The sequence below is a fragment of the Cyprinus carpio genome, chromosome B1 (assembly GCF_018340385.1).
Source record: "Cyprinus carpio isolate SPL01 chromosome B1, ASM1834038v1, whole genome shotgun sequence".
NCBI classification, from domain to species: Eukaryota; Metazoa; Chordata; class Actinopteri; order Cypriniformes; family Cyprinidae; genus Cyprinus; species Cyprinus carpio.
In genome coordinates, this window is record NC_056597.1 from 8,568,298 (window position 1) to 8,595,849 (window position 27,552).

General features: G+C 35.4%; 3 protein-coding genes across 7 annotated transcripts in view; all 3 read left to right on the forward strand.

Moving 5' to 3' along the window:
• epha6 (eph receptor A6) overlaps positions 1-6,811 on the forward strand; it is a 97,987-nt gene extending 91,176 nt beyond the window's left edge. The window contains exons 12-18 of one of the 3 annotated variants that reach the window (XM_042716465.1): positions 376-437; positions 1,693-1,902; positions 2,302-2,466; positions 2,899-3,092; positions 3,321-3,470; positions 4,984-5,092; positions 5,335-6,811. In XM_042716465.1, coding sequence (XP_042572399.1) covers positions 376-437; positions 1,693-1,902; positions 2,302-2,466; positions 2,899-3,092; positions 3,321-3,470; positions 4,984-5,092; positions 5,335-5,373 — 929 coding nt within the window. In that variant the 3' untranslated portion in view covers positions 5,374-6,811. The remainder of the gene's footprint in view (positions 1-375; positions 438-1,692; positions 1,903-2,301; positions 2,467-2,898; positions 3,093-3,320; positions 3,471-4,983; positions 5,093-5,334) is intronic. The other 2 variants (XM_042716466.1, XM_042716467.1) reach the window with 2 other exon arrangements.
• A 1,305-nt stretch (positions 6,812-8,116) lies between these two features.
• arl6 (ADP-ribosylation factor-like 6) lies at positions 8,117-12,988 on the forward strand. 2 transcript variants are annotated; one of them, XM_042716468.1, is made up of 8 exons: positions 8,117-8,205; positions 9,447-9,592; positions 9,724-9,785; positions 9,904-9,972; positions 10,088-10,182; positions 10,628-10,757; positions 12,210-12,265; positions 12,845-12,988. In XM_042716468.1, the coding sequence occupies exons 2-8, from the start codon at positions 9,470-9,472 to the stop codon at positions 12,868-12,870; spliced, it is 561 nt and encodes a 186-aa protein (XP_042572402.1). In that variant the 5' UTR covers positions 8,117-8,205; positions 9,447-9,469; the 3' UTR covers positions 12,871-12,988. The 2 variants fall into 2 exon arrangements, with proteins under 2 accessions (XP_042572402.1, XP_042572403.1); XM_042716469.1 differs by having other exon boundaries at positions 8,173-8,325.
• A 3,601-nt stretch (positions 12,989-16,589) lies between these two features.
• Positions 16,590-27,188, forward strand: slc5a7a (solute carrier family 5 member 7a). Of its 2 annotated transcripts, none has more exons than XM_042716471.1 (9): positions 16,590-17,400; positions 17,654-17,889; positions 18,523-18,636; positions 18,754-18,909; positions 19,046-19,194; positions 19,902-20,051; positions 20,355-20,508; positions 22,207-22,424; positions 23,496-27,188. In XM_042716471.1, the coding sequence occupies exons 2-9, from the start codon at positions 17,706-17,708 to the stop codon at positions 24,147-24,149; spliced, it is 1,779 nt and encodes a 592-aa protein (XP_042572405.1). In that variant the 5' UTR covers positions 16,590-17,400; positions 17,654-17,705; the 3' UTR covers positions 24,150-27,188. The 2 variants fall into 2 exon arrangements, with proteins under 2 accessions (XP_042572405.1, XP_042572404.1); XM_042716470.1 differs by having other exon boundaries at positions 17,640-17,889; positions 23,496-27,187.
• The last annotated feature ends 364 nt before the right edge of the window (positions 27,189-27,552 follow it).

The following is a 27,552-nucleotide window of genomic DNA, read 5'->3' on the forward strand; positions in this document are numbered from 1 at the left end:
ATTTCACACTATAAATCAAACTACCTGCAACCTCCAGATAAAAAAGAAGAAACAAAAAACTCTCAGTGTATGATTCTAGTGTTATGTCATGTCTTTCATCTATTTGGAACTACCATGCTTCTATAGATTAACTAAGGCTGTTTGGAGTAGTTAATTAAAATAATAGAGGTTCTACAGATGTTAATGTAGCAGCATTATACCTTCATTTCATAGAAACTAAGCACTGATGATGAAGGCAAAAGTGAACTTTTGGGTTTGACTTGTAGTCATGCAAAGACACAGCTGAGTAATGTGGCATGTCTGTCCCATTCCCCTCTGTTTCTTTCTGTATAACCTAGTCCATTATTTACATGTGTCCTGTTTTCCTCTTTGTAGGTCGGCCTGTGATGATAGTGGTGGAATACATGGAGAATGGCTCCTTGGACTCTTTTCTGAGGGTACAAGAACTCCATTCATTAATATGGCACACCACACCTGACATTGCTCATAAACATGACCTACCTAGAGAGAGCATTTTCTAATTTGCCAGCAGATCGATAGTTGATATGAAATGCTTTTAGAAAGTTGACATGTCAATGCGGTGTGACAGTCTAAAACAGTGGTTCTCAACCAGGGGCCTGGGGTCCATTTGGGGTCTGCAGCAAACAAAAAACAAGCAATAAAATAATCCAAAATGACTAAAAATCTAAATATTTTGGTAATACTTTAGTATAGGGACCCATTCTCACTAACTAGTTGCTTATTAGCATGCCTATCATTAAAGGGATAGTTCACCCAAAAATGAAAATTCTGTCATTAATTACTCACCCTCAGGGCCATTGCTAGGAATTCTGGGCTATGTGCACTGTATTTGCTATGGGAGCCCTTAAAAGTATTCTCGTAGCTTCATTAAATTAATTAAAAACCTCTGAAATGTCACATGGATTACTTTACCGATCTCCTTGCTATGTTTATGGACCTTGATCGTGTGATCCTTGCAATCTATGGGAGGGTCAGAGAGCTCTCGAGATGCATCAAAAATATCTTAATTTGTCTTGAGGTCTTGAGGTTTGGAATGATATGAGGGTGAGTAATTAATGACAGAAATTTCATTTTTGGGTGAACTATCACTTTAACATATTGGCTGGTTTTTAGTATTTATAAAACACATATTCTGCATGACAATATTCTACATCCCTAATTCCACCCAATACCTAAACCTATCAGCTACCTTACTAACTATTAATAAACAGCAAATTAGGAGTTTATTGAGGCAAAAGTCATAGTTATTGGTTTGTTAATAGAAAGAATTGGACCTTACCTTACCAATAAATTCTGTCATTAATTACTCACCCTCATGTTCCAAACCTGTAAGATTTTCGTTCATCTTTGGAACACAAATTAAGATATTTTTGATGAAATCGAGAGCTGTCTGACCCTCCATAGACAACAACACAACTGACACGTTCAAGGCCCAGAAAGGTATTAAGGACATTGTTAAAATAGTCCACTTGACATCAGTGTTCAACCTTAATGTTATGAAGCTATGAGAATACTTTTTTGTGTGCAAAGAAAACAAAAATAACAACTTTATTCAACAATTTCTGCTGTCAGGTTTGGTTTAAATGTTAATATATTTATTGTTCATTCTGATAAACCTCTCTATCCCTTTTTCTTGCCTGTCCTCCTCTTCTCTTCTCTCTTCTTTTGTAGAAGCATGACGGACACTTCACCGTGATCCAGCTGGTTGGTATGCTGCGTGGCATTGCCTCAGGTATGATGTACCTGTCCGACATCGGCTATGTCCACCGGGACCTGGCAGCTCGAAATATTCTAGTGGATGACAACCTGGTGTGTAAGGTGTCGGACTTCGGTCTGTCCAGGGTGCTGGAGGACGACCCGGAGGCAGCTTACACCACCACAGTAAGCCACATACACCCGCTTCAATATTGGTTCATTTAAATTCAGGGCCGTTCAGAGTTAATAACAATCTGTGCTCCTTAGACAGCCAAAGCTGATCCAGAATCTCTGGAGCTTAGCACTGCTCTGCTCGTCGTGTGTTAGTGAATGGGATTGAGTTTATCTAAGCAGTATAACATGAGATTAAGGGCTTACTCTGAGGAGTGATTGAGTAATTAGATTTATAATAAGATGCTAAATGTGTCTGAATACATCTGAACTTTTTGTTACAGGGGTCTGAGTGTGTCATTCTATACACTTATATTCCAAGAAAAGCTCAATTATGACTCATCATTGCATAACAAGCAATCTTGTCTAGGAAATACAAAGTGATGCTGCTTGCTATTATAATAAAAAGAAAAGATTTTGTTTTGTCAGGGGGGTAAAATCCCCATCCGCTGGACAGCTCCCGAGGCTATTGCCTATAGAAAGTTTTCCTCAGCCAGTGATGCTTGGAGCTACGGTATTGTCATGTGGGAAGTCATGTCATATGGAGAAAGGCCCTACTGGGAGATGTCCAACCAAGATGTGAGTCACTTGGTCTATTCTAATTTTACTAAATTTTGAACAATAGCGTTTTCTAAGGCAGGTTTTTTTTTTTTTAGGTGCAAAATGTATTTTAGTTTTTTTTTTTTAGGCAAAATATATGTTGTAAACATCATTCAATATTTTTCAATTTCAGTTTTGTGTAAAACTTTGAATGCTTTATTACAAATATAAAATATATAGTATAAAAAAAATTACAAAAATGTAAATATACCAAAAATATACCAAAAAAATTAAATAAAAATAATAATAATCACATTTACCAAATTACAAATTCTAAGAAATTTAACAAGTAATAGCATTATTATGAAGATACACCCCCCCCACACACACACACAAAGCTTTGCAAATAAGATAATATAGATGGTCTTGAAGAATTTGTATCCCAGTAGAGTTCTGTGTGTCTTCCTGCAGGTAATCCTGTCTATAGAGGAGGGCTACAGGCTCCCTGCGCCCATGGGCTGCCCCGTGGCCCTGCACCAGCTCATGCTTCTCTGTTGGCAGAAGGAACGCAGTCGGCGGCCACAGTTTAATGATGTTGTCAGCTTCCTAGACAAGCTGATCCGCAATCCCAGCAGCCTGCTCACACTGGTGGAAGATGTAAACAGGTAGAAGGATTACAACAACATTTAAAAATTTTACATTTTAATTGCTTACTTAATTGCTTACTAGGATCAAAATGAGTACCAGTGTTGAACTGATCATTTTAAACTGAAATTGTTAGTGTTTACTGACAGATAACTCTGATTACACTGAAGTAGTGTCTCTTGCCCTGTGGGAAACGTGAGCCAAACTGTTGTTGTTTCTCATACAGTATGTGTTGTGTGTCTAAACAGCTTCCCAGAATCCCCTGAGGATATGCCAGACTACCCTCTCTTCATATCTATTGGTGATTGGTTGGATTCTATCAAAATGAGTCAGTACAAGAACAACTTCATAGCAGCAGGATACACAACCCTGGATTCCATATCCACCATGACTATTGAGTAAGTGGAGCCAAAGCTACTGCTGAAGTCCTGCTCATTGCTTTCTTTACACTCCATTTAGGTTCCTGGTGTTGTTTTGCATGCAAAAAAATTATCACGTTCACTCTGTTTAGTGGGTTTAGTTCAATTTATTTGGCTTGCTTTAAAAGACTATTGTGATTTATGCTAATTTGCATTTATTGTCATCTAGCAAAGCAAACAAATGTTACATTTAAGTTGGGTACAACAGGGCTAAGCAAGCAATAAATACATACATACATACATACATAAATAAATAAATAAATAATTCACTACTACCATTGTGTATGATTGCAGAAAAAAAAAATAGATATAAATGTTTTCGTTGTTGTTGTTGTTGTTTTGACCATAGATGGAGAAACATATATTGTAGTTAAATAAATCATACATTTATTTTGTTTAAAAATCATATAAATGTATTAGGTGGTGAGAGGGCCTTTTACCCCATTAATACATTACACATTACTGTTTTCAGTTTATTTTGATAAATAAAAGTATTTATTTTTGTTTAATAAATATACGGTCATTAAAGTGTTCATTGTAAAACAGGAACAAATATTTATAAAAATGAAAGATTCTGAAAGCTTTTTACACAATTTGAAGGAAATCCCATAATAATTCAATATGGCTCTGCAGTAGTAAAAATAAATATATTTTATTATATCATATGATTAATATCATATTTTTGGTGATTATTTGGTGGTTATGTCTAAGGTGCACACCAGACCTAATAAACTATATTAACCATCCATGTCATGTCAACAACTGGAAAATTCAGCCAGTTATTTATTATGATTTTTGGCTTCAACATTATGGATGCTTTTTACCCCAAATACCATATTTTTAATTCTTCATTGTTGATTAAATTAAATTAAAAGACTTTGTCTCAAAACATGTTATGTAATTTTATCAATTACCATTTGCTACATAAATCTATAGCATTTGGAAAAACATTAAATCTTTATAAAAAAAACATTTCCGCCACTAAATAAAAAAATTAATAAATTATTAATAATAATAATAATAATAATAATAATAATAAGTCAGCTGCAACTTTTTAATCTCACAATTCAGATTTTTTTTTCCTTGCAATTGCGAGTTTACATCCAGAGAAAAACATCCTGAGACAAAAAAAAAAATCAGAATTGTGAGATATTTATTTATTCATTCATTGGTGGAATGAATGAATAAATATTATACTAAATTAGCACAGAACTTGTGTTTCTACTTGTGACTGCGTTAAGTATCAGCTAAATTTCCACATGCATATTGGACGTTTACAAAAGTGCTGTGGTGAGTTTTTTGCCAGCTATTGGTTGAGTGGAGAATAACATCAAATATGCCTTTTACCCTAGTTCATCTAAATCCATAAATAAACTAAAGCAGTAAATTATTTTTATCCTGTAAATATATGTATGTTCACTTCATACTCTTCATGAACTTGCCAATGAATTGCCTCAGTTTCAGAAGTCTCATCCTGTTGTTTTCTCAACAGTGATGTGAGAAGAATCGGAGTGTCTCTGATTGGCCACCAGAGGAGGATAGTGAGCAGCATACAAGCACTACGACTGCAGTTCCTCCACGTTCAACAGAGTGGCTTCCATGTATGAAAATCCACATATACACATACACATACTCTCATACAAATGCTTCTCCCGGCATCGCTAGACCCCCAAAACACACATACACACACACACACACACCCTTCAGGTCTGGACTGTCTGTCTATCATCATGAGACATGCTCCACAGCCCTAAATTTCTGTCATAATCCAGCAATCTCAAAGACCATGAAGAAACATGCCTAATGTCATGAATTTTTTGTATTCTTGATGGACTGTGTGTAACAGGAAAATTGGACCATTTACCCGGAGGAACCACAGTAAACAATGGCACCATTCTGTTGTTACGAAGATGTCATCTGTCAATCATCCTGCAAGTTCTGTGATTGACTGGACTCCAAACCTGAGAACTTTGAATAGCATATTTGCTATTTTAATGTATTAAATTACGTGTCTTAAGAGATTTTCCTGGTTTATTCATCAAGCTTCTGAAATGAGAGACTATGGATCTGTTGAATGTCTTCAGCTTTAAATGGCTATTATACATTGTTTATCACATCTGATATTTATCCTGATATTTATATGTACGTGTGACTTTGTTTCTTTTTTGGTTGCCTTTTGTTTAGTTCCTTTTCTAAGCAATATGTGCAGTCTTTAGAAAACCAAGAAAAGAGCCAAGGTAGGGAGTGGAGAGCTTAATCTTGCTATGTTGAAAAAAAAAAATGCCACACAAAACCATTGACTTCCTCAGGCTGTCAGCGAGGTGGTAAAAGTCTGACCTTTCAGAAGACTGTAAGCCATTTTCTTACTCCTGTGCACCACAGTCAAATTGAACAAACTTAGACAAATCCATTCAGACCGAGATTTGAGAACTGCACACATTTGTTCAGTCTACTTTGGTGTACAGATTCTATAGACACCTCTGATATTTTATCAGTTTGCCTTGCGACTATTAAACTATTGTCATATAGTCAGTGGAGAATATTTGAGGTGCAAGTTTGCAGTAAAATGTTCTTCTATAGAGGACATGATAATATAGCACTCTGCATGTTGGCAAGTATTTTTTTCCAACACAGCAGGCCTACATACACGCATATCTTCAATGGCAACATACGCATTTGCAGTCTCTTTCGCTTCCACCAGACATACAAACGCACAATACTGTACCATGTTCATTAGCTGATTCTTTGATGGCTCTTTGTACCTGAACACATGTTTGGGACACTGAGACCACTTGACAAACTTCAAGTTGCAATGTGCAAACGTCAAAAGCGCAAGAGAACCGAGTGCTTACTTCAAGCAGGGCAAGGGAAAACTCTGGGCAATCAGGTCATAATGTATTGTTCATAGTAAACTAATTGTACATTATTTTTTATAATTTATAAAGAGTACAGAGAGATAAAGGTGATATAGGTTAAATGTTTGTAAAAATAAATGATAACAGATATGTCTTGTGTTTTTTGTGATCACAATCAAAAAATGATTTATTGTAATATGGACTGCAGTTTTGCTTTCTAATACTTTACAAAATGAAATTTAGTTTTAACAGTATTCACAGGTCTAAAAGGATCAGTTTGCCCAAAAAATGAAAATGGGCTAAAAATGTCACCCTCACCCTCAGGCAATCCAAGATTTAGATGAGTTTGTTACTTCAGCAGAACAGATATTGAGAAATAGCATTATATCACTTGCTCACCAATGGATCCTCTGCAGTGAATGGGTGCCGTCAGAATGAGAGCTGATTAAAACATACAACAATCCACAAGTTTGTAATAAGTCCATCACTATGTTTTTAACTTTAAACTATTGCTTCCAGTTCAAATCTGAGTCATCTATCCATTTTATTGCTTTCTCCAGTGAAGAAGCTGTTTTGTCTGAATCAGGAAAGAGAGATGTGCACAGATATTAAATGAGATTTGATTAATTGTCATAAAATGTAATCAGTTTGATTAAAAAATATTAGCTATATTGCTGTAATTACAGACCTTACTGACTTTAGAAGTCAAATGTCTAATGAAAGCCAGTCATCTATTTTTCCTAATGTCTAGGCCACAAATAGTGAGTTCACTATAGGGTTATTTTTTTTATTTTATTTTTTTTATTTTTTTTTATTTTTTTTTCAAAAAGTAAGTTATTCTGGCTGGTTATTCTCTCTCCACTCCTGCCAGGAACTATATTGTGGGCTGTTACAAAATAGTGATTATCATGAATAAAATGCTTAGCTTGAAATACTATTTTTAAACCATTAATATGTTTATTTAAAATAATAATAATTATAATATAGCAGCTTAAACAGTGTGGTGTAAAGAATGTCACAGTAATGGGTTGTGACACAGAGACCAAAGCTGGGTATACATCAATGAAAACGTGTTGTACAACAAGCTTTGCCTCAGTTAACCTGTGTTACAGTTCTTTCTTGTCCCATTTATTAATCAATGTAATTTAATTTAATTTTGAAAACTTGACATTTTAATAATAAGGGTTTCTTTAGCCAAACTATTGGCACTTTTGGACCTTTGGTTTAATATATTTATATATACGGATTTAGATGTCATAGAAGAATTGTAATTTTTTTATTTATTTAATTTTTTCTTTTGTTTTTTAATTAATTTTTTTCCTTTCTTTTCTTTTATATTTTTAATCTTTTTTTATGTAGGTTTTTTTTTTTTTTTGCTAGGCTCGTTGTTTTGCCTAATTTCACAGCTCTTATTTTCTCTATCCTAAATACACACAATTACATTTTTTTTATTATTATTTGAAACATGTTTTTCACTGACACTGCAGGGAAATAAGGCATTTTCACACTTGATTTGTGAACGATTTTTATAGTTTGAGATTGAATGTCTGTGTATTGGACAAAGGTAAAACACAATAGGCTCATTAAAAGGAAAAAAAACATAGCCTACCCTGTGACATAAAAGATGGCAAAATAATTTTCTGAAAGCTGCGTTTAAAAAAAAAAAATCGCGTGCTTCAGAAATCATGACACTAACTAACGTGCGATTTCTGGAAGTCATATTTTTTACGCAAAGTTACACTTCTGACATTGTCCATATGATGGCGCGCTGAAGTAAACATGTGAGTCGAGAAAAAAGGCGTCATCGGTCTCCTAGCAGCGGTGTGAGGGAGAGTTTTATGGGGTTTCTAGGACGCCAGGTAAGTGTCTTCGCGTCTCTCCATCAGCACCGGACGTATATGACTGGGACTTATGCATGCAAAATCACATTTAACAAAAACATAGACAACACACAACTTGAGCAGAGCCGGAGCAGAAAAGTAAGAAAGATTTTTTCCATGTAACTTAACGTTTACAGCAGACTGAAAGAGCAGGCTAGCCAACCAGCTAGCCGTCATCTGCAACAAACATGAAAGCAGTAACCTTAGCTTAGCAGAAAATATCAACCGTGTGGATGTATTTGAGTGTTTAACAGTACAAACGGCAGAAACGGAAGTGTTTGGATTAGTTTAGCAGTCTCGTGTAACGTTTTGTGAAGCGCTAGCCCGTGTGCTAATGAGCTCAGAGGATTACAGGCTGTTCTCTCGTAGATTACGCTTTTACGGATGTCCGTTCATGTGTTTCTGACCTAAACACGTTATAATGCCGCTATCTCTGTTGTCATTGGATTGATTGATTGATTGATAAATGGATGTGTAAAGCTATGTTATAAAATATGCTTTTCATATAGGCTACACAACAGGTGGGTGTTTTCTTTTATTTCTGCAAATACTGCTGCGCGTACACGTAATATATGCACGTAATTAATTAGGTTCATGTACTACAGCCTTTAGTGCATGTTGCAAGCTATGTGTCTGCTCGCAGCTCAATTTAATTCACTTAAATCGGATTATTAAAAAAAGAAGAGAACAAGCTCATTTTCTTATCAGACTAGCCACTGATAGCCAACGATCCCCCGTCTCCATCAAATACTAAAAGGTTTCAAATGATAACATTTTATTATTAAAACAGTGCATTAGTGTTGTTGTTAAGCAGTTTATAATTGTAAGCCTATACTATATATGAAAACAAATCTAAATGTATTTATGAATATCAAATATACAAAAATTAAAATAATAATACACAAACAAGTAATCAATTAAAATGCAATAAATAATACATCAAATAATAATATATTACAATAACAACATGGGTGTAAGCAGTCCTCTGCATCTGCATTAGTGTATGTATATTCAGGATGCATTAAATAGATTAAAAAGTGACAGTAAAGGCATTTTATTATAAAGTTACACTGTTTATAATGTCCAAAATTATATTTCCAACCAGTGCTGTAACAAAAGGGGGGGGGGGTGGAAGAAGAAGACGTTTTTGCTGTCCCAAATTGTTTGTCAGCCTCTGGATGCATCTAATGGAGCTTGTCTTTGATGCAATCTTTTTCCAGAAGCGTCCCATCTAAATAGGCAAATGGGGCTTTTTGACAGGCTTGCAGGGTGGCTGGGCCTGAAGAAGAAGGAAGTGAACGTGCTATGTTTAGGTCTGGACAACAGTGGAAAAACTACCATCATCAACCAGCTAAAGCCATCCAATGTATGTCTCACTCTTGTCTGTAAACCTGAATATAAAATAGTTTAGTCCTCACCAGTTTGTTTGTGTATATTCACTTGATTTCTGTTTTGTATGAGAGCTCACAATTGTGATATTGCCTTTGTTCCTTGCAGGCTCAGGCTCAAGACGTTGTCCCAACTATAGGTTTCAGCATAGAAAAGTTTAAGACCTCAAGGTGAATATTTGAAAGCGTTAACTACAAAATAGATAATGTTATTTAGTTCATAGGTGTCTGAGAACCATTTGTCCTTTATCAAAATCATACTAACGCAATATCCCTGTTTTCCCCATAGTCTTTCTTTCACAGTGTTTGACATGTCAGGGCAGGGCAGATACAGAAATCTGTGGGAGCACTATTACAAGTGAGTTTCTCTGATATAAGCTTATCTGATTATGTTTGTGAGCTAATGGAGTGTCATAGCCTACTTTAGAATCGATCTGTGTTTTTTGTGTTTATCCTCGTTATGTTGTTCTCAGGGAGGGTCAGGCCATCATATTTGTGATTGACAGTGGCGATAAACTTAGAATGGTGGTGGCAAAAGAAGAATTGGATACCCTTTTGAATCACCCTGGTACGTTTTTCAGTAATCTCTGTTTTAGTCATTTTCAGTTAGATTAAAGGAATAGTTCACCCAAAAATGAAAATTTGCTGAAAATGTACTAACCCACAGGCCTTCCAAGATGTTGATGAGTTTGTTCTTTCATGGGAACAGATTTGGAGTAATTTAGCATTACATCTCTTCCTCACCACTGGATCTTTAGCAGTGAATGGGTGCCTTCAGAATGAGAGTCCAAACCGCTGATAAACACATCACAATAATCTACATGACTCCAGTTCATCAGTTAACATGTTGTGAAGCAGAAAACTGCATGTTAGCAAGAAACAAACTCATCTACATCTTGTATGGCCTGAGGAAGAGTACATTTTCAACAAATCTTCATTTTGGGGTGAATTCCTTTAAAAGCACCCTAATGCTCATGCATGTTGTTTTGTTTTTTTTTTCTGGGCATGCTTAGATATTAAGCACAGAAGGATACCTATACTCTTTTTCGCCAACAAGATGGACCTCAGGGATGCACTGTCAGCAGTAAAGGTCTCCCAGCTCTTGTGTCTGGAAAACATTAAGGACAAACCATGGCATATCTGGTAAGAAATAGATTGTGGTCTGCTTACATTGAAATAATTTGCATAATTAAAAAAAAGTTTGAAACACTGTTTAAGTTACAGTTAATAACTGCACATCTGCAATGCGTTTCATATACTGATTTGGTTGAGATTGGGATCTCAGAAACTATTATTGATGGGGAGTTGGAGAGTCTATAGACCTTAGTTAGGTTAGACGCCATACTGAATTTTACAAGGATGAAAACTTATCTGTTAGGGATAGACTTGCAGTCATTACAATGGCATGAACTAAAGATCCTAAATCACATAATTTTCACAATTTTCAACTTTCAAAACTGTTTTATTGAATTTTTTCTAAAGTCTGTTTGTCAAGATGTGGGCAGAATGGAAGGACTTAAAATAAACTAGGTTTATATAAGTGCAATAATGATAAAATATGCTTTAATTATATTTTAAGGGATTAAGGGATTCATTATTGATTTAATTTTCTTTGTACATTGGATGGGATGTCAGAAGTACATATTTTAAACATAAATAATCAAGCTAATGCAGCAGGCAGCACATTAAGAGGTTTAGCTTTAATTACAGCATTCAACAAATGTCATAATAAATGAGGAAAAGTGTTACATACCGCAGTGACAAGTATTAATATTTAGATGGAATTAGATTTTGCAGAGGAACCCTGAGCTAGCCAGGGTACTGTAGGTAATTTGCTCTTTGATTTTTACAAAGGTTGCGTGAAACATGTTCAATTCAGATGTTAATAACACAATCACAAAGTTTGTCTGTGACGAATTTGCTTAATCTCCTCAGGGTAAACCTGCCCTGTCTGAATAATGCTGAAGAGGCTGTGCGTGTGTGTGTTTATTTAATTTTTGTTTCTATATATATCACACACACACACACACACACACATATATAGATAGATAGATAGAGTACTGCTTTTTGGACAGAATATATATTTGTAGGCTGTAAAAATATCACCAAAGCAGTATTTTCATCTTTGATCAAAAATACAGTAAAAACAGTACTGTGAAATATTTTTACTATTTAAAATAAATAATTTTCTTCCTTAATACATTTTAAAATGTAATGCATTCCTGTGAAACGAAGCTGAATTTTTAGCAGTCATTATTACTCCAGTCTTCAGTGTCACATGATCTTTCAGAAATCCTTATAATATGCTCATTTGATGCTCAAGAAACATTTCATATTGAAAACAGTTGTAATGCTTAATTTTAATTTTTTGTGGAAATGGTGATACTTTTTTTGTGGATTCTTTGATGAATAGAAAGTTTAAAATGTATTTGAAATAAACCATTGTAACAATGTAAACGGCTTTACTGCCAGTTTTGATCAATTTAATGTGTCCTTGCTGAATAGAAAAGAAATCATACTGACCCTAAACGTTTGAACAGTATTGTGTATACATGTAATACACATACAGTGTAATAAATTCATATTACATTACAGTGCAAGTGATGCAGTGAAAGGCGAAGGTCTTCAGGAGGGTGTAGACTGGCTGCAAGGTAAATACACCTATTCCATGTTTTGTGCATCTAATTTCCTGTTTGTCTTTGAATGATTAGCTTCCAGAGATGAGCTGAAATTATTTTTAATAAGGGTGCCAAAAAAAAAAAAAAAATACTATATAAACTGTTTAAAATGTTCAATGCCTTTTATATTCTTGTGTTTAATTTCACCCATAGAACAAATTGCACAGTAAGTATTGAAGCTTAAGTTCCCAGATGTGTTGAGATCCTTGGTTAATTGTACAGTTAAATTTTACTTTAATTGTTAGAAGTCACTTTTGGGCTGTATTTATTTATTCTTGCACCAATTTACACTTCATTCGGCCTTAGAGAAGAAATTCAAAGGCAAGTGATCTTTTGATGGTATCTCAAAGATTAGATGCAGCCCAAAACTATTTCAGACCCCCTTTCCTTCTTAATGTTATTGTTGTCAACAGACATTTGTTCTCCTCTACCCAGTGTTTTAGTTTGGTCCAGTTAATGCAATAATTTAAGATCTCACCTATCTGAAAATGTATCAAAATGTATAATGATTTAAATCCTTGTTCTGTTTTTTCTTCTTCTCCCATTTTACAGATCAAATCAGAGCAATGAAAACGTAAAACCCTCCTGAGAAATAAAAACAGTCAAGGTCACCAGCAGCAATGGCGGAGCCAGACAAAACCTTTTGTGCTGATGTTAAAATCAATTAGGTTGGTAGTGTAATAAACTATTTGGCTTTGATTATGGCCCTGTTTGCACTAGGTATATGAACATCTATCTCAATTGATCTGATCACAAGTGATCAGTCAAGACTTTTATTTTTAATCATTATTCTGACAGTTGTTTTCTTTTAAATCCACACATAACTTGTGAAGTTTAACCTATTAGCCCAATAATTGATTGACAGATCCCCTGTAGTCCAGGAAGCATAAGAACACATTCGAATTTAAATAAAAAATTCAATTTGGCCTGACTACCTCCAAAAGAGTAAGATTACAAACATATTACCACTTTTGTTCACCTTAGCTATCATGCTAATATCAGGTGTAAATTTGTTTGTGACGATGCATCTAGTATTTGATCATTGCATCTTCTGTCTTGATGAATACATATACTGCACTTCTCTTTTGATGAATTACACTAAACTTCTTGGCTGCCAATGCTGTCACGTAATTCTGTTGAGAATTTCACTGTAACAGGTTTCTCAGACAGCAGAGCACAATGGCTAATATTTTATGTTTTTGAATAGATAGAAAACATTCCCAAGCAGTGTTTGTTCCATTACTTTGAAAAATACAATTAGTCAAAGCTTGTTACTGTAGTAATGTACAGTAGTGCTGTTTATTCAGTATTTTGCTACGATTTACTTGTCCATGCATTATATGCATGTTGCCTCTGAACAGTATGAAAATGAAAAATTATGACACCTCAAACCGTTACAAAGGAAATATCTGTTCTGGAATTATTTATTTTCCATAAACTTTTTGTTTTAAAAACATATGTAAAGGAATTGTTGCTGCATTTTTGTCTTGTGTTTTGTCTAGACAAAGTAAATTTTCACACATTAACTTATTTTCTAAACACAGTGTTTCGCTGGGCTTAGTCTGTGTATGAAGGCTATCTCTATACAGTATATGTCTCTCTCTCTGTATTTATTTATTTATTTATTTTTATTTTTTCAATAACCGACTTACCGGTCAATGCCAAAGTGTGGCACACAGCTTCATCCTTCTTTCTCTTTAAATAATCAGTGTGTCCAGAGCTCTTTGAGTCTGAACTGTGTGAAGGACAGCTGTTATGGGGTGGCTGAACCATGGCTGTGATTATAGTTGTGGAAAACCCAATGCACTTGCTCGTTAAGACCACAACATCAGCACGGTCATATAGGCTACTGAAAATGGCAGAATCTCATCTAATCATAGTGCCATCTGCTGTTTTTATGGAATTGCACTCATTTTATGTCTTATCCGGCCACTGAAATACTTAGTGGTGCCAAGACTGCACTTTGCTGTCACTGGAGACGTCAGCTGGAGCTTCATCTCATTTAATTATGTGTGATGATTTAAGCATTATCAACAGAACAACTGCACAAATACAAGTGTGATATTGCTGTATTTCAGTATATTGAAAGAGTACTTTGCATTTTAGACCCAAGTATTGGCAGTTACTTCACTTATTTTTCTCCGTCAAAGAAATGAGCTCCAAACAAAACCAAAGCAGGATCTATTCTGTGTGACACGTGTTTTGTGTCTGCAAGAAACAAATGATTCAATAATAAAGGTTTGGACTGGCTTAAGGGAAAGGAATTTAATGTATGGGCTGGCCCTTTAATCTAACAGCAAATGGAAAATATGCTATATTTCCATCTACCGTGTGGTGCAAGTGAAGCGGCAGCACTAGAGACAGACTGTGCAGATCCCCGAGAAGAAGTGACAGCAGATATAAAACACAGAGGAGATGCTGATGAGAGGCCCTGTAGCTTAAGTGCCCACTGCTTGCTACTTTCCATCTCCCTTTGTGAGAAATGTCTCTCTCTCTCTCTCTCTCTCTCTTTCTCTCTCTCTCTCTCTCTCTCTCTCTCTCTCTCCACTGTCCCCTGAACATAAGTATAGTTACTTTTACGTCGAACTTTTTAATGTGCGCTAGCTGTATTATACAAGAAAACTGAAATTTAACAACCGTTCACATGCAGTTACCGCGTACCAGAAGGGCCGCTGGTTAGTTCCCCCTTCTGCCGGTAGATGGCAGTAACACTATTCTGTAATTCAATAATGAAAGACAGATAACAGTTAGTTAAACAGGAGATGAAATATATACAATATGAATTTCTTTATCGTCCATAAATAATTTTTCTATGAAATGGTTACGTGTATTTTGTTTTCTTCACAAGTGTATCACCCGAGTCGCATAAGCGCATAGGTTGTTGTAAATGCACGTTTTTAAATCGAATATATTTTGTTTTGCTGTTTGTAATTATTTTTGCTAACAGTTTTGTCAAATCTGCTGTTCATTTGTCCATGAAAAAATTGCATGTTCATCTCTCAGTGACACACTTCAAAGAACTCGAAACAGATGTGAAGTATGCTCATTAGCTGAGCAAAATCTGCGCACCGTGACTGTTCCCATGCGCCGAGGGATCTAGAAGAAAACATCAGGATTCGACACTTTATTTCAAGTGGTTCCAGATAAACATATGAAAAAAAAAAATAATAACCCTAGTCATTCTCCTATAGGAATATTTTACAATCTTTATTCTCCTTCTATTGTTTTTAAACGGACAGATAACTTTTCTCGAAATGCCAGGTCTATTAGTTTTTAGAACCTGTGCCAGAAAAAGACACATTTGCTGTTGAAAACTGTTTAGGGATCTCGACCAAGCCTTTTCTAAACTACAAAGAACTGCAACATATGTACAGGAACATGCTCGAAGCCGTCTGCTTATAATTGGGACTCACTCGGCGGGCTGTCAAAATGTTACCAGTTAAATTAGTCGACTTGTCTGAGTATTGGTAGAAGAGATCTGACTTCCATTAAATTGGTTCGTTTGGAGAGTTGCATTCTGTCTTTTAAGGAAGATAACAGATTCTTATTTTTTTAAGGAAATTAGTTACATATCAGAATAGCCTGTTTATACACCTTCGCGCATAACTAAACGCAGAACTGTCAAACTTAAAGAGAAGCAATTAGCGGCCAAAAAGTTTCAGACTCAGGCGGGAAGCCTGTCTGTCTCGGCAATTAGGCTGTAATGTCCAGTGTCTGTATAAGTTTTCATGACCAAACTGGATTCCACAAAGCCGTGAATGTTATTAAAATCTAGTCATATTTATTTTTTAACAGGAATCCAAACGAGCCTGTGATGGATAGGCTAAATGCAGTGCGTTCTAGATCATAGCCTACTGTTGTTTAGGTTTGACTAAACGTCCTAACAAAGTAAAAGAAAAAGAAACAGTAGACAGAAAGTCCAGCTTTGAAAGTTGTTAAATAATGTGATAGGGCCTTGACATTCCAATGTCTGTAAGTCTATCAATCACAGCCTCGTTTTCATCCGTGTTAAAATCAATGATGTCCAACCTGACGACTGGTGATTTGAAAGTACCATAATGCTCTCCTGAGTCTATATTCTATTTATAGTTGTATATCCTTTTTATTTATTTTTATTATTTCGATTTTTTTTCTCACATTAGCGTACAGAACGCGTCCAACAGCTTGAAACCTTACTCTATGTTTATACACACTGTGTCACAAAATTCAAAATGCGCACATATAAAAAACACCCCCAAAACAACAACAAAAAAAAAAAAAAAAATAAAAAAAAAAAAAAAAAAAATTATTTGAAACCCCAAGGCTTTTAGAGTGTTGTTCAGTTATTTTAATTCTTCAGTTAAATAAATTTCTTATTTGTTATTAAGACCCAAACTCTCTTAGAAACAAATGAACAAAGGTGGTTTTATTAAATGCTTTGCTTATAGCATATACAGGCCTAAAGAAAAGTTTAAAACAAAGAAAGAACATGCGTAAAACGTGTAAAAATAGCACATCAGGAAAAAAAAAAGAAAAGAAAAAAAAAACCTTGACAGAAAACCGCACTGCTGCGGTTTACTGCCATGTTCGTTAAACGTTAGAATAGTCGTTAGCCTACATCACCTTCTGAGTTGTGACTCTTTAAATGTGTCTTTTCACAATACACTTGAGTTTGGAGCGTTTGGATGGCGTCTGAAGCGCTTTTGTGAGGCTGGTGCGGGATCTCAGCACTCTGGACAGCGCCTGTACTTGTTCCCCGCCGCTGCTTATACAGTAAGCTACTCATACAGGCTGCCATAAAATATCAGTCAAGAAAAACATGAATGGAAGCGATATATTTCACTACTCTTGATTTACAGCTGTTTCCCCCGTCTAGCGATTTTCAGTTGACTTGATAACCTTCAGTGACGCGCAGCTCATTTGCACGATCTGACATCTTTATTCATAAATAGCCCCCATTCACATCTCTCTGACGTTCATCTATCCTCTGACGAAACCTGCTCCTATAAGATTCACAGTAAGTTTGGCTGACTCGGAAATGTGCTGGACTTCTCTTCTCCTGAGGTGATAGTTGGGCTCTTTTTTGCACTGTTGGTGGCAGTTGAGTGGCTGGCGGCTGATTCACAAAGGTGAGGAACTTTTATGATGTTGATTTATGAAATAGTTGGCATTTTTGCCCCACTTAAACCAGAAACATGAAATGCTCGGAATTGACCACGAAATGTTAAAAAGCATGAAGTGACTGAAAGGCTTTAAATAGGCATTTATAGTAATTTGAAATGAGTTTAATTCTGCGTCTTCTTTGTGTTTAGAAGCACAATAGACTGATTTTTGTAATTCTCCCTTCTTTTCTTGCACGTCTGTTTAGGTCTCTTTCCTCAGGTCTCAATGAATTTCGGTTCTTTAGAGATACAACGACTTTAGCAGAGAGAAGATGAACATCCATGTGGAGGGGTTGGTGGCGATTGTCATCTTCTACATGCTGATCCTTCTAGTGGGAATCTGGGCAGCATGGAAAAACAAGAATTCCGGCGTGATGGAGGGAGTTGATCGCAGTGAGACCATTATGGTCGGCGGAAGGGATATTGGATTATTTGTCGGCGCATTTACCATGACTGGTGAGTTTCAGAGAGAACTAAATGAAAAAGCGCTTCACTGTATGCATTATTTTTACGTCTTTAGAGATTTACTTATCCAACAAAAATATACTGCCTGTATAGGCTATATATAAAAAATAAAATCACGATGAGATGTATCTTGATGTCTTTCTATATTAGATAAGCTAAAAAAATAATAATAATTGGACAAATAAACCTTGAATCGTTGTTTTAAAAAAGCAAACCCTTTTATAAATAAATATATTTATGTCAATAATAGACAAATTCGGAAATTTGTAGGCCTAAATTGTATATAATACTACGTTATGTATTATGTTTTATTTTATTGCTGTATTATAACTGCAAATGTATTTTTTAAACATTAAATGGCTCTGTTTGTATATATATATATATATGTGTGTGTGTGTGTGTGTGTGTGTGTGTGTGTGTGTGTGTGTGTGTGTGTGTGTGTGTGTGTGTGTGTGTGTGTGTGTTTCTTTCTTTCTCTATTTCTCTCTTTCTTTCTTTCTTTCTTTCTTTCTTTCTTTCTACTTTTCTCCACTCTATTTACAATATTAACCCATGCATGTATTGTATATACTGGTACAGTTACAACTTATTTATTAATTTATGTTTCTAATTCTAATTTAATAGCAACTTGGGTCGGAGGGGGTTATATCAACGGCACAGCAGAGAATGTTTATCTCCCTGGGTACGGCTTGGCATGGGCACAGGCTCCCTTTGGATATGCGCTCAGCCTTGTTTTGGGTATGTTGCGTGTGTATGCAGCTTTGATAGAAACATATTTTCAGTGTTAAAGTTAGAACTAGAACTAGAAGCAAGTATCTGTCAAACATATAATTTCTATGAACTGATTCATGTCAGGTGGCCTTTTCTTTGCTAAACCCATGCGCTCCCGGGGTTACGTCACCATGCTTGACCCCTTCCAGCAAGTGTATGGAAAAAGGATGGGTGGTCTGCTATTCATCCCTGCACTAATGGGGGAAATGTTCTGGTCAGCCGCCATTTTATCTGCCCTTGGTAAGAAAAGAGAGGGAACTGATATCCTAGAAAGACACAATCAGTAAATTTGCAAGTGCTTTCATTATCGTATTAGGTCATATTCTATAAATACTACAGTAAAGCTTTAATTAAACATACTTTCTTTGCATCACAGGGGCCACACTGAGTGTGATCATTGACATCGACATCAATATGTCTGTGATTATTTCGGCTCTTATTGCCATTTTCTATACGCTGGTGGGAGGACTGTATTCAGTGGCCTACACTGATGTTGTCCAGCTCTTCTGTATTTTTTTAGGACTGGTAAGTCTTCACAGAACCACACAATGAATCATCAAAGGTGTCATTTTCTCCTTAATTCATGTCTGCATGTCTTCAGTAGCACGTAACACTGTTTTATCAAAGTGGCTGTTTGCTGTGCAGTTTTGACAGTAACGGCTCATCAACCACCCTTTAAAGATACAAGCAATAGGAATAAAGAAGTGAAAGAAGAAATCAAATATTTTTCCTTTTTTTGAGTTATGTATTAATGGCCTTTAATTATTATTATTATTATTATTATTATTTATGGTAACACTTTATTTTAAGGTGTTTTAATATTGTAATAAAAATAAATTACATGCAAGTAACCCTAAGCCAAACCCTAATCCTAACCCTGACCATATTGTATGTACATGTAGTCAGTTAATATTACTCAGTACTTAAATGTATAATTTCACTGTAACAGGGACACCTTAAAATAAAGTGTAACCTTTTTTATTTATTATTACATTATTAAATATAATAAATTATGAATACAATTAATAATATAACTATTAATTGAACAGAATTCATATGGAAATGTAATATATATAAATATTAATTTCACAATATTGAAAAATGTTTAATGCTCAAAATCCATTTGGCTAGTTTTCACTAGAACCTGCTACAAATTGAGTTATTACAATGTTATTACAATGTTATATATGGTCTGTTACATGGTTACAGAGTGGAATATGTTTTCTTTATAGTGGGTGAGTGTCCCTTTTGCGCTCTCAAACCCAGCTGTGTCTAACATCGGAGTGACAGCAGTGAAGCAGCTCAATGCTAATCAGACCGCATGGCTTGGGAAGATAGAAAGCCCTGACAAATGGATGTGGGCTGACAACTTCTGCCTTCTGGTGAGTGGACAACCCACTGTAGCATGATGGGATGGAGACACAATGATTTTGCCAATGGAGAATTGTTGATTCTGAAGGGCCAAACCTAATTTCTCACTTTAGTGAACGATGCAATCATCCGTAGGGAGGAAAACTAAATAAAACCTGGGAGTGAATAAAGTTTAATACTAGTCTAGTCAGGTCACTATCCCCCTGTAGGTTGCCATATTAAGATTAGCTTTAATGTTATAATCTACTCTTGATGTTATATGTCTGTATCATGCTGTCTGGTGTCTGTATTTACAGTGACATTTCTGTTTCTAGATGTTGGGGGGGATTCCCTGGCAGGTGTATTTTCAAAGGGTTCTTTCTGCCTCTTCAGCTACCTATGCTCAAGTCCTCTCCTTCCTGGCTGCCTTTGGTTGTATCATCATGGCTATTCCCTCCGTCCTGATCGGAGCCATAGGGGCTTCCACAGGTAAGACAAACCTCTGTTGGAAAGCTGACTTTTTTTTCTCTCTCTAAAACATGTAGCAAATCTGAATAATACTTACATGTTGCATGTTATAATAATAACAGTAAATAATGCCTAATTACATAAAACTAACCCTTGACCAAACACTAACTATATAGTAAGTACATGTTGTTAACTAATATTAATTAGGACTTAAATATACAATAACAGGGTAACAATGACACCATAAAACAAAGTGTAATCCAAATATGTCATATTAAAGTCATAATGAAAAATCTTTTTTTTTTTTTTTTCATGGAGTATTGCAGCATTTATTATAAATAATTTATCTGTGCACTTATTTTTTTTTATTTTTTATTTTTTAAATATGCCCTTGTAATCTTCAATCAACATTAAAATTCTTTCCCCCTCACAACAATCTGTTTTCTGATGACGTCTGCACTGGCACGAAGGCAGGACAATAATTCCTCCGCTCTTACACAGGGTTATTTTAGTATCAGTGATGTACTATTATGTTTTTTTTTTTTTTTCTAATAAATGAAATAAGTTTTGTATGTTATTTTGTTTCAGTTAAAATTGAAATATAATTGAAATGGGAATAAACCACACGTTTTGAGTTTAGTTAACCCTGCTCTTGCAAATTATAATTTACATAAGATCGCAGTTAGCAAATAACAGTGATCCAATCAACTCCAATCAGAACCAAAATCAAGTGCATATATATATATATATATATATATATATATATATACATACATATATATATATATATATATATATATATATATATATATATATATATATATATATATATATATATATATATATATATATATTGCATTCGAGGATAACAATAGGTAATTGCAACTTCATATATGCTTTCAATAAAGAAAAAGAAGTTGCTAACAAAGTCATCCAAGCAGTCTAATTAGTCTGATTTATAGGCTGTATCCACTTACTGATCATTAGATCTGTTTGAGTGCAAAAAAAGGAAAGGCTTACTATTTTAGGAACACAAATTCTTAATATGGCTTACAAAAGTGATCTTAATAATACACTAATTATGTTGTATTTTCCCCTCACCCTGAATAATAATTCACAGCTCAGCCAAATTAAAAATGTGCATCAAAGCATTTTTCATATTGTTTCCTGTGTACCACATTTCCTTGTCCTAAAGCCTAACACCATTTCCCTTTGAGAGTGTACTGCATTTAGTATATACTGACAGTAATTCTAATTATGCAATCACTTATTTCTGATTATTGGGGAACAGTCTGATTTGCTCTGGTGTGTTGTGGGAGGTGTTCTCCAGGCTGTATCAGCCCCGGGTGGAAACCATGTTCCCTTCAGATCACTAAAGAAACGAGTAAATAACAACAGCTGGTCTCCCTCATACATTATTAACAGATTATCCATTTAACGATGTGAACCCTGTAAATATTACATCTGAGGGAGGCACACAGCACCCAGATTTAATCAACAGACTTTCAGCATCAAAGACACAGCCAGTCACTTATTACTTTACTTATTGGGAATAACAGTTTAATCAAGCAACTCTTGTTGCTTTTGGATTGTGAGTAAAAAGAATTTGAAATTGAATGTTTCATTTAACATGTATTTGACTCATGTATGATGTAAAAAAGTAATCATTTATGCTGCTGGTTATTACACAGTATATAGTAAGTGTGTTCTGCTTCACAGATTGGAACCAGACAACCTATGGGCCAATTCCTCCCATGCAAAGGGACCAGTCTGACATGATCCTACCGATCGTGCTACAGCACCTGTGCCCAGCCTATATCTCCTTTTTTGGTCTGGGGGCAGTTTCTGCTGCAGTGATGTCATCCGCTGACTCATCCATTTTGTCGGCCAGCTCCATGTTCGCTAGGAACATCTACCAGCTCGCTTTCCGGCAATCGGTGAGAAAAAATCCAATAAAAAAAACACAACAAAAAAAAAAAAAAAAAAAAGACTATTTTAAAATAATTTTTGTCTTGTTTTCCAGTACAAACATTCTTGAATCAAAAAACATTTACTTACGAAGAAGCTAAATGTTTATTTTTCTTATCTTACTGGTGGATATTTTTTCTTTTTTAATAAAGGCACTTCTTCTAATTGTTTTTAGAAAATTTGAATTTTCTTCTTATAAGGAAATTTATCTTCACTCTAAGAAAATCTGTAAAGGAATTTGTTGTATTGATTTTTCAGGTGTTTTACCTGTGTTGTATTTTGTTGCATTGTGTTGTGTTTTAGGTTAGCTAACTTAACAGACAGAGTTCTGGCTGGGAATTCAAAAATTGAATTCAAAATTCAATGAGTTTTTGTCTTAAGGTGCAGTCATATTTCAGCAAAATTTTGTGGGCAAAAAAATCCATTGTCAATAACATACTGATATATGAAGCACAACTCAGACAGCAGTCACTTTCAAATCAAGCAGCTTTCTGTTGGACAGCAGAGAGGATTTGCATAGCTAACTTTAACAAAAATCTGAGTGGGGAACTTTTTTACCTTCAAGAGATACTCCTGAATGCATGGATTCCTATTGAAATTAAATTTTGCCAAGTAGCATTGATTTAAGAATGTTTAAATATTTGTACTGGAAAACATGACAAAAATACTAAGCAAGAAAACCTTCCTCTCTCAGTTGTAAAACAACTATAACATTTAGAAATGCATACTAATTTATGGATAAAGTAATTCAAGGGATAGTTCACCCAATGTCAGTAATCATCATTTACTTACACAAATGTAATTCAAGAACTTTGTGACTTTCATTCTTTTGGGAAACACAAAAGAAGATATTTTGCAGAATGTCTCAGCTGTCGTTGTCCATGTAAAGAAAGTCAATGGCATCATTGACCTTTATTGAATGAAAAAAGTGGGTGTCAATTATTAAAAACCTTAATCAAATAGAAAATCTTAGTTTTCTCATATCTTGTATCATTTTAGTATCTCTCTAATTCTCATCTCATCTATGTATTGATTTCAAGGCTTCCGACCGTGAGATCGTGTGGGTCATGCGGATCACTATTTTTGTGTTCGGGGCTCTAGCAACAGGCATGGCTCTCCTGACTGGGACCGTCTATGGTTTATGGTACCTGAGCTCTGACCTGGTCTACGTCATCATCTTCCCCCAACTCCTATGCGTTCTTTTCATCCGTGGCACGAACACCTACGGCTCAGTGGCTGCATACATCTTTGGATTGATCCTGCGAGTTGGTGGAGGGGAACCATATCTCAAACTGCCTCCGTTCATCTACTACCCTGGATGGACCATTGAGGAGAAGGTCCATCATGTGACCAAGGAGGTGGAATACCTGGTGTTGCAGAGGTTTCCCTTTAAGACAGCTTCCATGCTGGCCTCATTCCTAAGCAATGTGGCTTTCTCATACCTGTTTAAGTACCTGTTTGAGAGTGGCACTTTGTCGGCTAAATATGATTTCTTGGATGCAGTGGTGGCCAAGCACAGTGCAGAAATAATGGACAAAACCACTCTGGTGAACAAGAACATCATTGGGCTGAATGAAATGACCCCAGTCAAGCCAAGACTTAGTGTTACTTTAGCTGCTACCTTCACCAGGAAGGAAACCCTGACCGAAGAGGAGGACTCCAGCCCGGAGTCACCGAGTCATGAGAATGAGTAAAGACCCTATGTTCAATCTTGAGAAGACTCTCTATTGGTTCCATAATGTAAAGTACAAGGCTTCACCCAATAAGAAAAGAAATATCAGATTTTAAGTATATACTTAATTCACTCGACACTCCTTCTCTGGAATTTCCATCACTTCTTTCAAGATGGGAATGGGACAGCAACTGAAACTAAAAATGAAAATGGCAAAGAAGAAAGCAGCAGTGGTTTGAGTAATATTTGGAAAAAAACTGTCTTGATGGTGTTAATTACCCTGAGAAGCTCTTCGACTCCTGTCGGTATGTACAAACCCTGAGCGTCTCTTCTTTCCCTTCTAAAGAAAATGTTGCGATACTGTGATAATCCTTGGGAAATAATCATATTAAAAGGTTAGTTCACTCAAAGATGTTCTATCATCATTTGCTCAACCTGGATGACTTCATTTCTTCTGTAGAACATAAAACAAAATGTCTCTTTTTTCATCCACACAGTCAAAGTCAATAGAATTCAGTGTCCTTTTGGACCTTATTCACTTTCATTGGATGGACGAAAAAAGCAGCTGAAACATTCTTCAAGCTATGAATGATGACAGAATTTCAATTTCTCAGTGAATTATCCATTTAATTTCCCAAACCTGGACAAAGATCAGTCCAGATTTGAAAAAGAAAAAAGAAAACATAACACAGTGATTATAATATATCCAATTATAGCTATACAGTATATCAATAAATAATAGGTGTAAGTTCATTTGTCATGCCATTAATTTCGTCAAACTCCCATGATAGATATTAGTGCTGACTATCCTATCATCCTATCATAAAAATCAAATGTAGCTAAATGGTTTCATAAATATGTAATTATATAACAAGTGATGTGCTTCCCATCTACAAACTACCTTTAACAACTGTGACATAAGTGCACATGTGGCAAATATCTTTTTCATGTTCATAGTGCAATATTAAGAAGGAAAACAAAGAACATGGAAAATATACAGTATATAATCTTGTAATCGCCTTAACTAGCTACATTGATTAGATGAGGGTGATTGGACATTATGCAAACCCGGTTCGTCACTTTGTTGTACTTGAAAATGAATGTAGCTGCAAATGATTTACCAGATGTAACAACCTTCGTGGTCTGTGCTGTGTTATTTTTGTGATTTGCAAAGTTATACGTATGTCAAAAGAAGTCATTGTACCTGGTTCCAAGATGAGCCAGCTGCTGTGTTATTTTGTTGGCTTTAGCGATAAAGAAATTTGTGTGATGTGTGTATTTATATTCCAATGAATATAATTGTCCAGTATTCCACTAAAATGTAAAGTGTCACTTTACCGTTCTGTATATATATATATACATATATATTTAAATGAGTTGGAGCCAGCTACACAAATCTATATTTATTTATTAATTGTGGCCTAGATTAAACATAGGATTATTCAAAGATAATAAATTTTATTGTTAAGACTTTCATAGTTGTGTATTATTCCAAAGTTATACAGGTCACAGAATGAAGCGTTTGATGCGTTAATGAAGCGTTTTCCATTTTGTTTAAATTCATAAAACTTGACAAAGTGTGTTTGTTGATCATTTTTGTTCTTGTTTCTGATAGCAAACACACTTTCTAAATCTTATGCCACTTCGCAACCCGAAATGATCTGCGGACTGCTGTAGGGCAGTTACGAAAAAGCGCGTGTCTGAAAACATGACGATTTATGACGTTAACTCTCTTCAACTTCCAATGTCACAGTTGAGAGACGGCACTCTAAAAATAGCCAGTACGTTATTTACATTAAGTGCTCTGCTGGTCTCAGTGGAGCGGGGCGGGGCAGGGGTAGTTGGGTGAAAAAGGCGGAGGGAAGTGAAGATGGGGGTTGGGCCGGGAATCTTATGCGTCTTTTCATAGACTGCGTCAGTGTCTTGGGGGTGGGCGATGACGCTGTTTTTGCCCCACCCAACCATGTCCCAAGCTTGTCCTTCATTTTGTCCTTGCTGTCCAAAATTTAATCCCATTACATCGTTTGCGGCTGGATATGCCAGAGATCCCATTCACAAAAGAACAGCGAAGAGCACTTGTGGTGATTAATAATCACCGCAATGGGGCGGTGCTCTTAGCTTTGCCAAAAGTCAACCCATTTTTATTCTTCCAACTGAGGCGTCGTCTGCGGCCATCTAAGGTGTCTGGAAAAACCTCAACGACAGTTTACTCGCCAAAGGGTTCAGTTTGAACACCTTTAATGGTTAGTAATTTAGTTGTCGATGCTCGTTCGAGATATTCGTTTTAGCTTTCTTCATATGTGGGCAGTCTCTGGTTTTCTTGGTGATCACGTCTCTGCTCACAAATCATTAATGAAATCCTTGAGGTTCAAGAATCTCAGCTGAAATATGGTGCATCTAATTTAATCAGCTTAAGTGAGGGACATTTGTCCTCTTGGTTCAATCGATCAAATCTCCCACAACAACGGTTAGGAGCGCAGCCTATGATGGACGGTAGCAGGCAGCATTCATCACGCCCGTCATTATTTATTTGAACAATTTCCTTTAGTGTAAATCAGTAACGGATACAGATAAAGTAGTCTTTTATTAGTACTACTTAAATGAATGAGAAAACAACCTCAAAACATTAAGCTTCAAAAACCCCAACTGCACCAGAGAGAATTTCCTTTTATTTCTATTCTTCGTTAAGTGGCTACCTGTTCCCCAGTGTGCTGTAGAAGACGATCTTTGGACATGCCTCCTCTGCAGCCTCAGCTGTACTTCTCTTAATGGCAGAGTCTTCATGTATCTGTCAAGAAATCATCTGCCTATTGAAGGAGGCAGGTGTAATTAGATTGGCTTTCATTAAACCTGAAGGGATAATTGGGCATGCTGGGAAATATAGTTTTGGGCTTTGCCAGAAGACAGCAGGTATAATGTAATGAGAAAGATAAGAGTCAACAGACGAGGTAAAATATAAGCAAAGAATTGCTTACTTTTTGAATTTCCTAAAAATTTGTTTTATTCTTTATATTTTTTTTATTTTTGTTGTACTAAAAGAAAATGTAATATATTTTGTATTTAAGTAAAAATAAAAGATTTGGCCACTTTTTTAAACTGTGTCATTATTACATGTTACATAGTAATAACAGTGAATTATGCATTATTACTAGCAACTAACCCTAAACCAAACTCTATAGCAGGTATATATGTTATTATTTAATAATACTAATTTGTGTAATTATATTGTAACAAGTACAACTTACAATAAAGTGTAACCAATACATATATATATATATATAATATATATATATATATATATATATATATACATATATATATACTTAATTTTATTATATTTTCCCAAAAGAACACAAAATATTTTATAAAACACTATTTATGTGCAGTTGGGAGCAGGTGTTGATGTTTCTTGGTACCAGTTTTTG

Coding starts and splice junctions, on each gene's coding strand:
- arl6 (XM_042716468.1), top strand. CDS start 9,470: ATGGGGCTTTTTGACAGGCTTGCAGGGTGGCTGGGCCTGAAGAAGAAG. Junction 9,786..9,903: donor GAAAAGTTTAAGACCTCAAG/GTGAATATTTGA, acceptor TTTTCCCCATAG/TCTTTCTTTCACAGTGTTTG. Junction 10,758..12,209: donor GACAAACCATGGCATATCTG/GTAAGAAATAGA, acceptor ATTACATTACAG/TGCAAGTGATGCAGTGAAAG.
- slc5a7a (XM_042716471.1), top strand. CDS start 17,706: ATGAACATCCATGTGGAGGGGTTGGTGGCGATTGTCATCTTCTACATG. Junction 18,910..19,045: donor CGCCATTTTATCTGCCCTTG/GTAAGAAAAGAG, acceptor TTTGCATCACAG/GGGCCACACTGAGTGTGATC. Junction 20,052..20,354: donor CTGACAACTTCTGCCTTCTG/GTGAGTGGACAA, acceptor TTCTGTTTCTAG/ATGTTGGGGGGGATTCCCTG.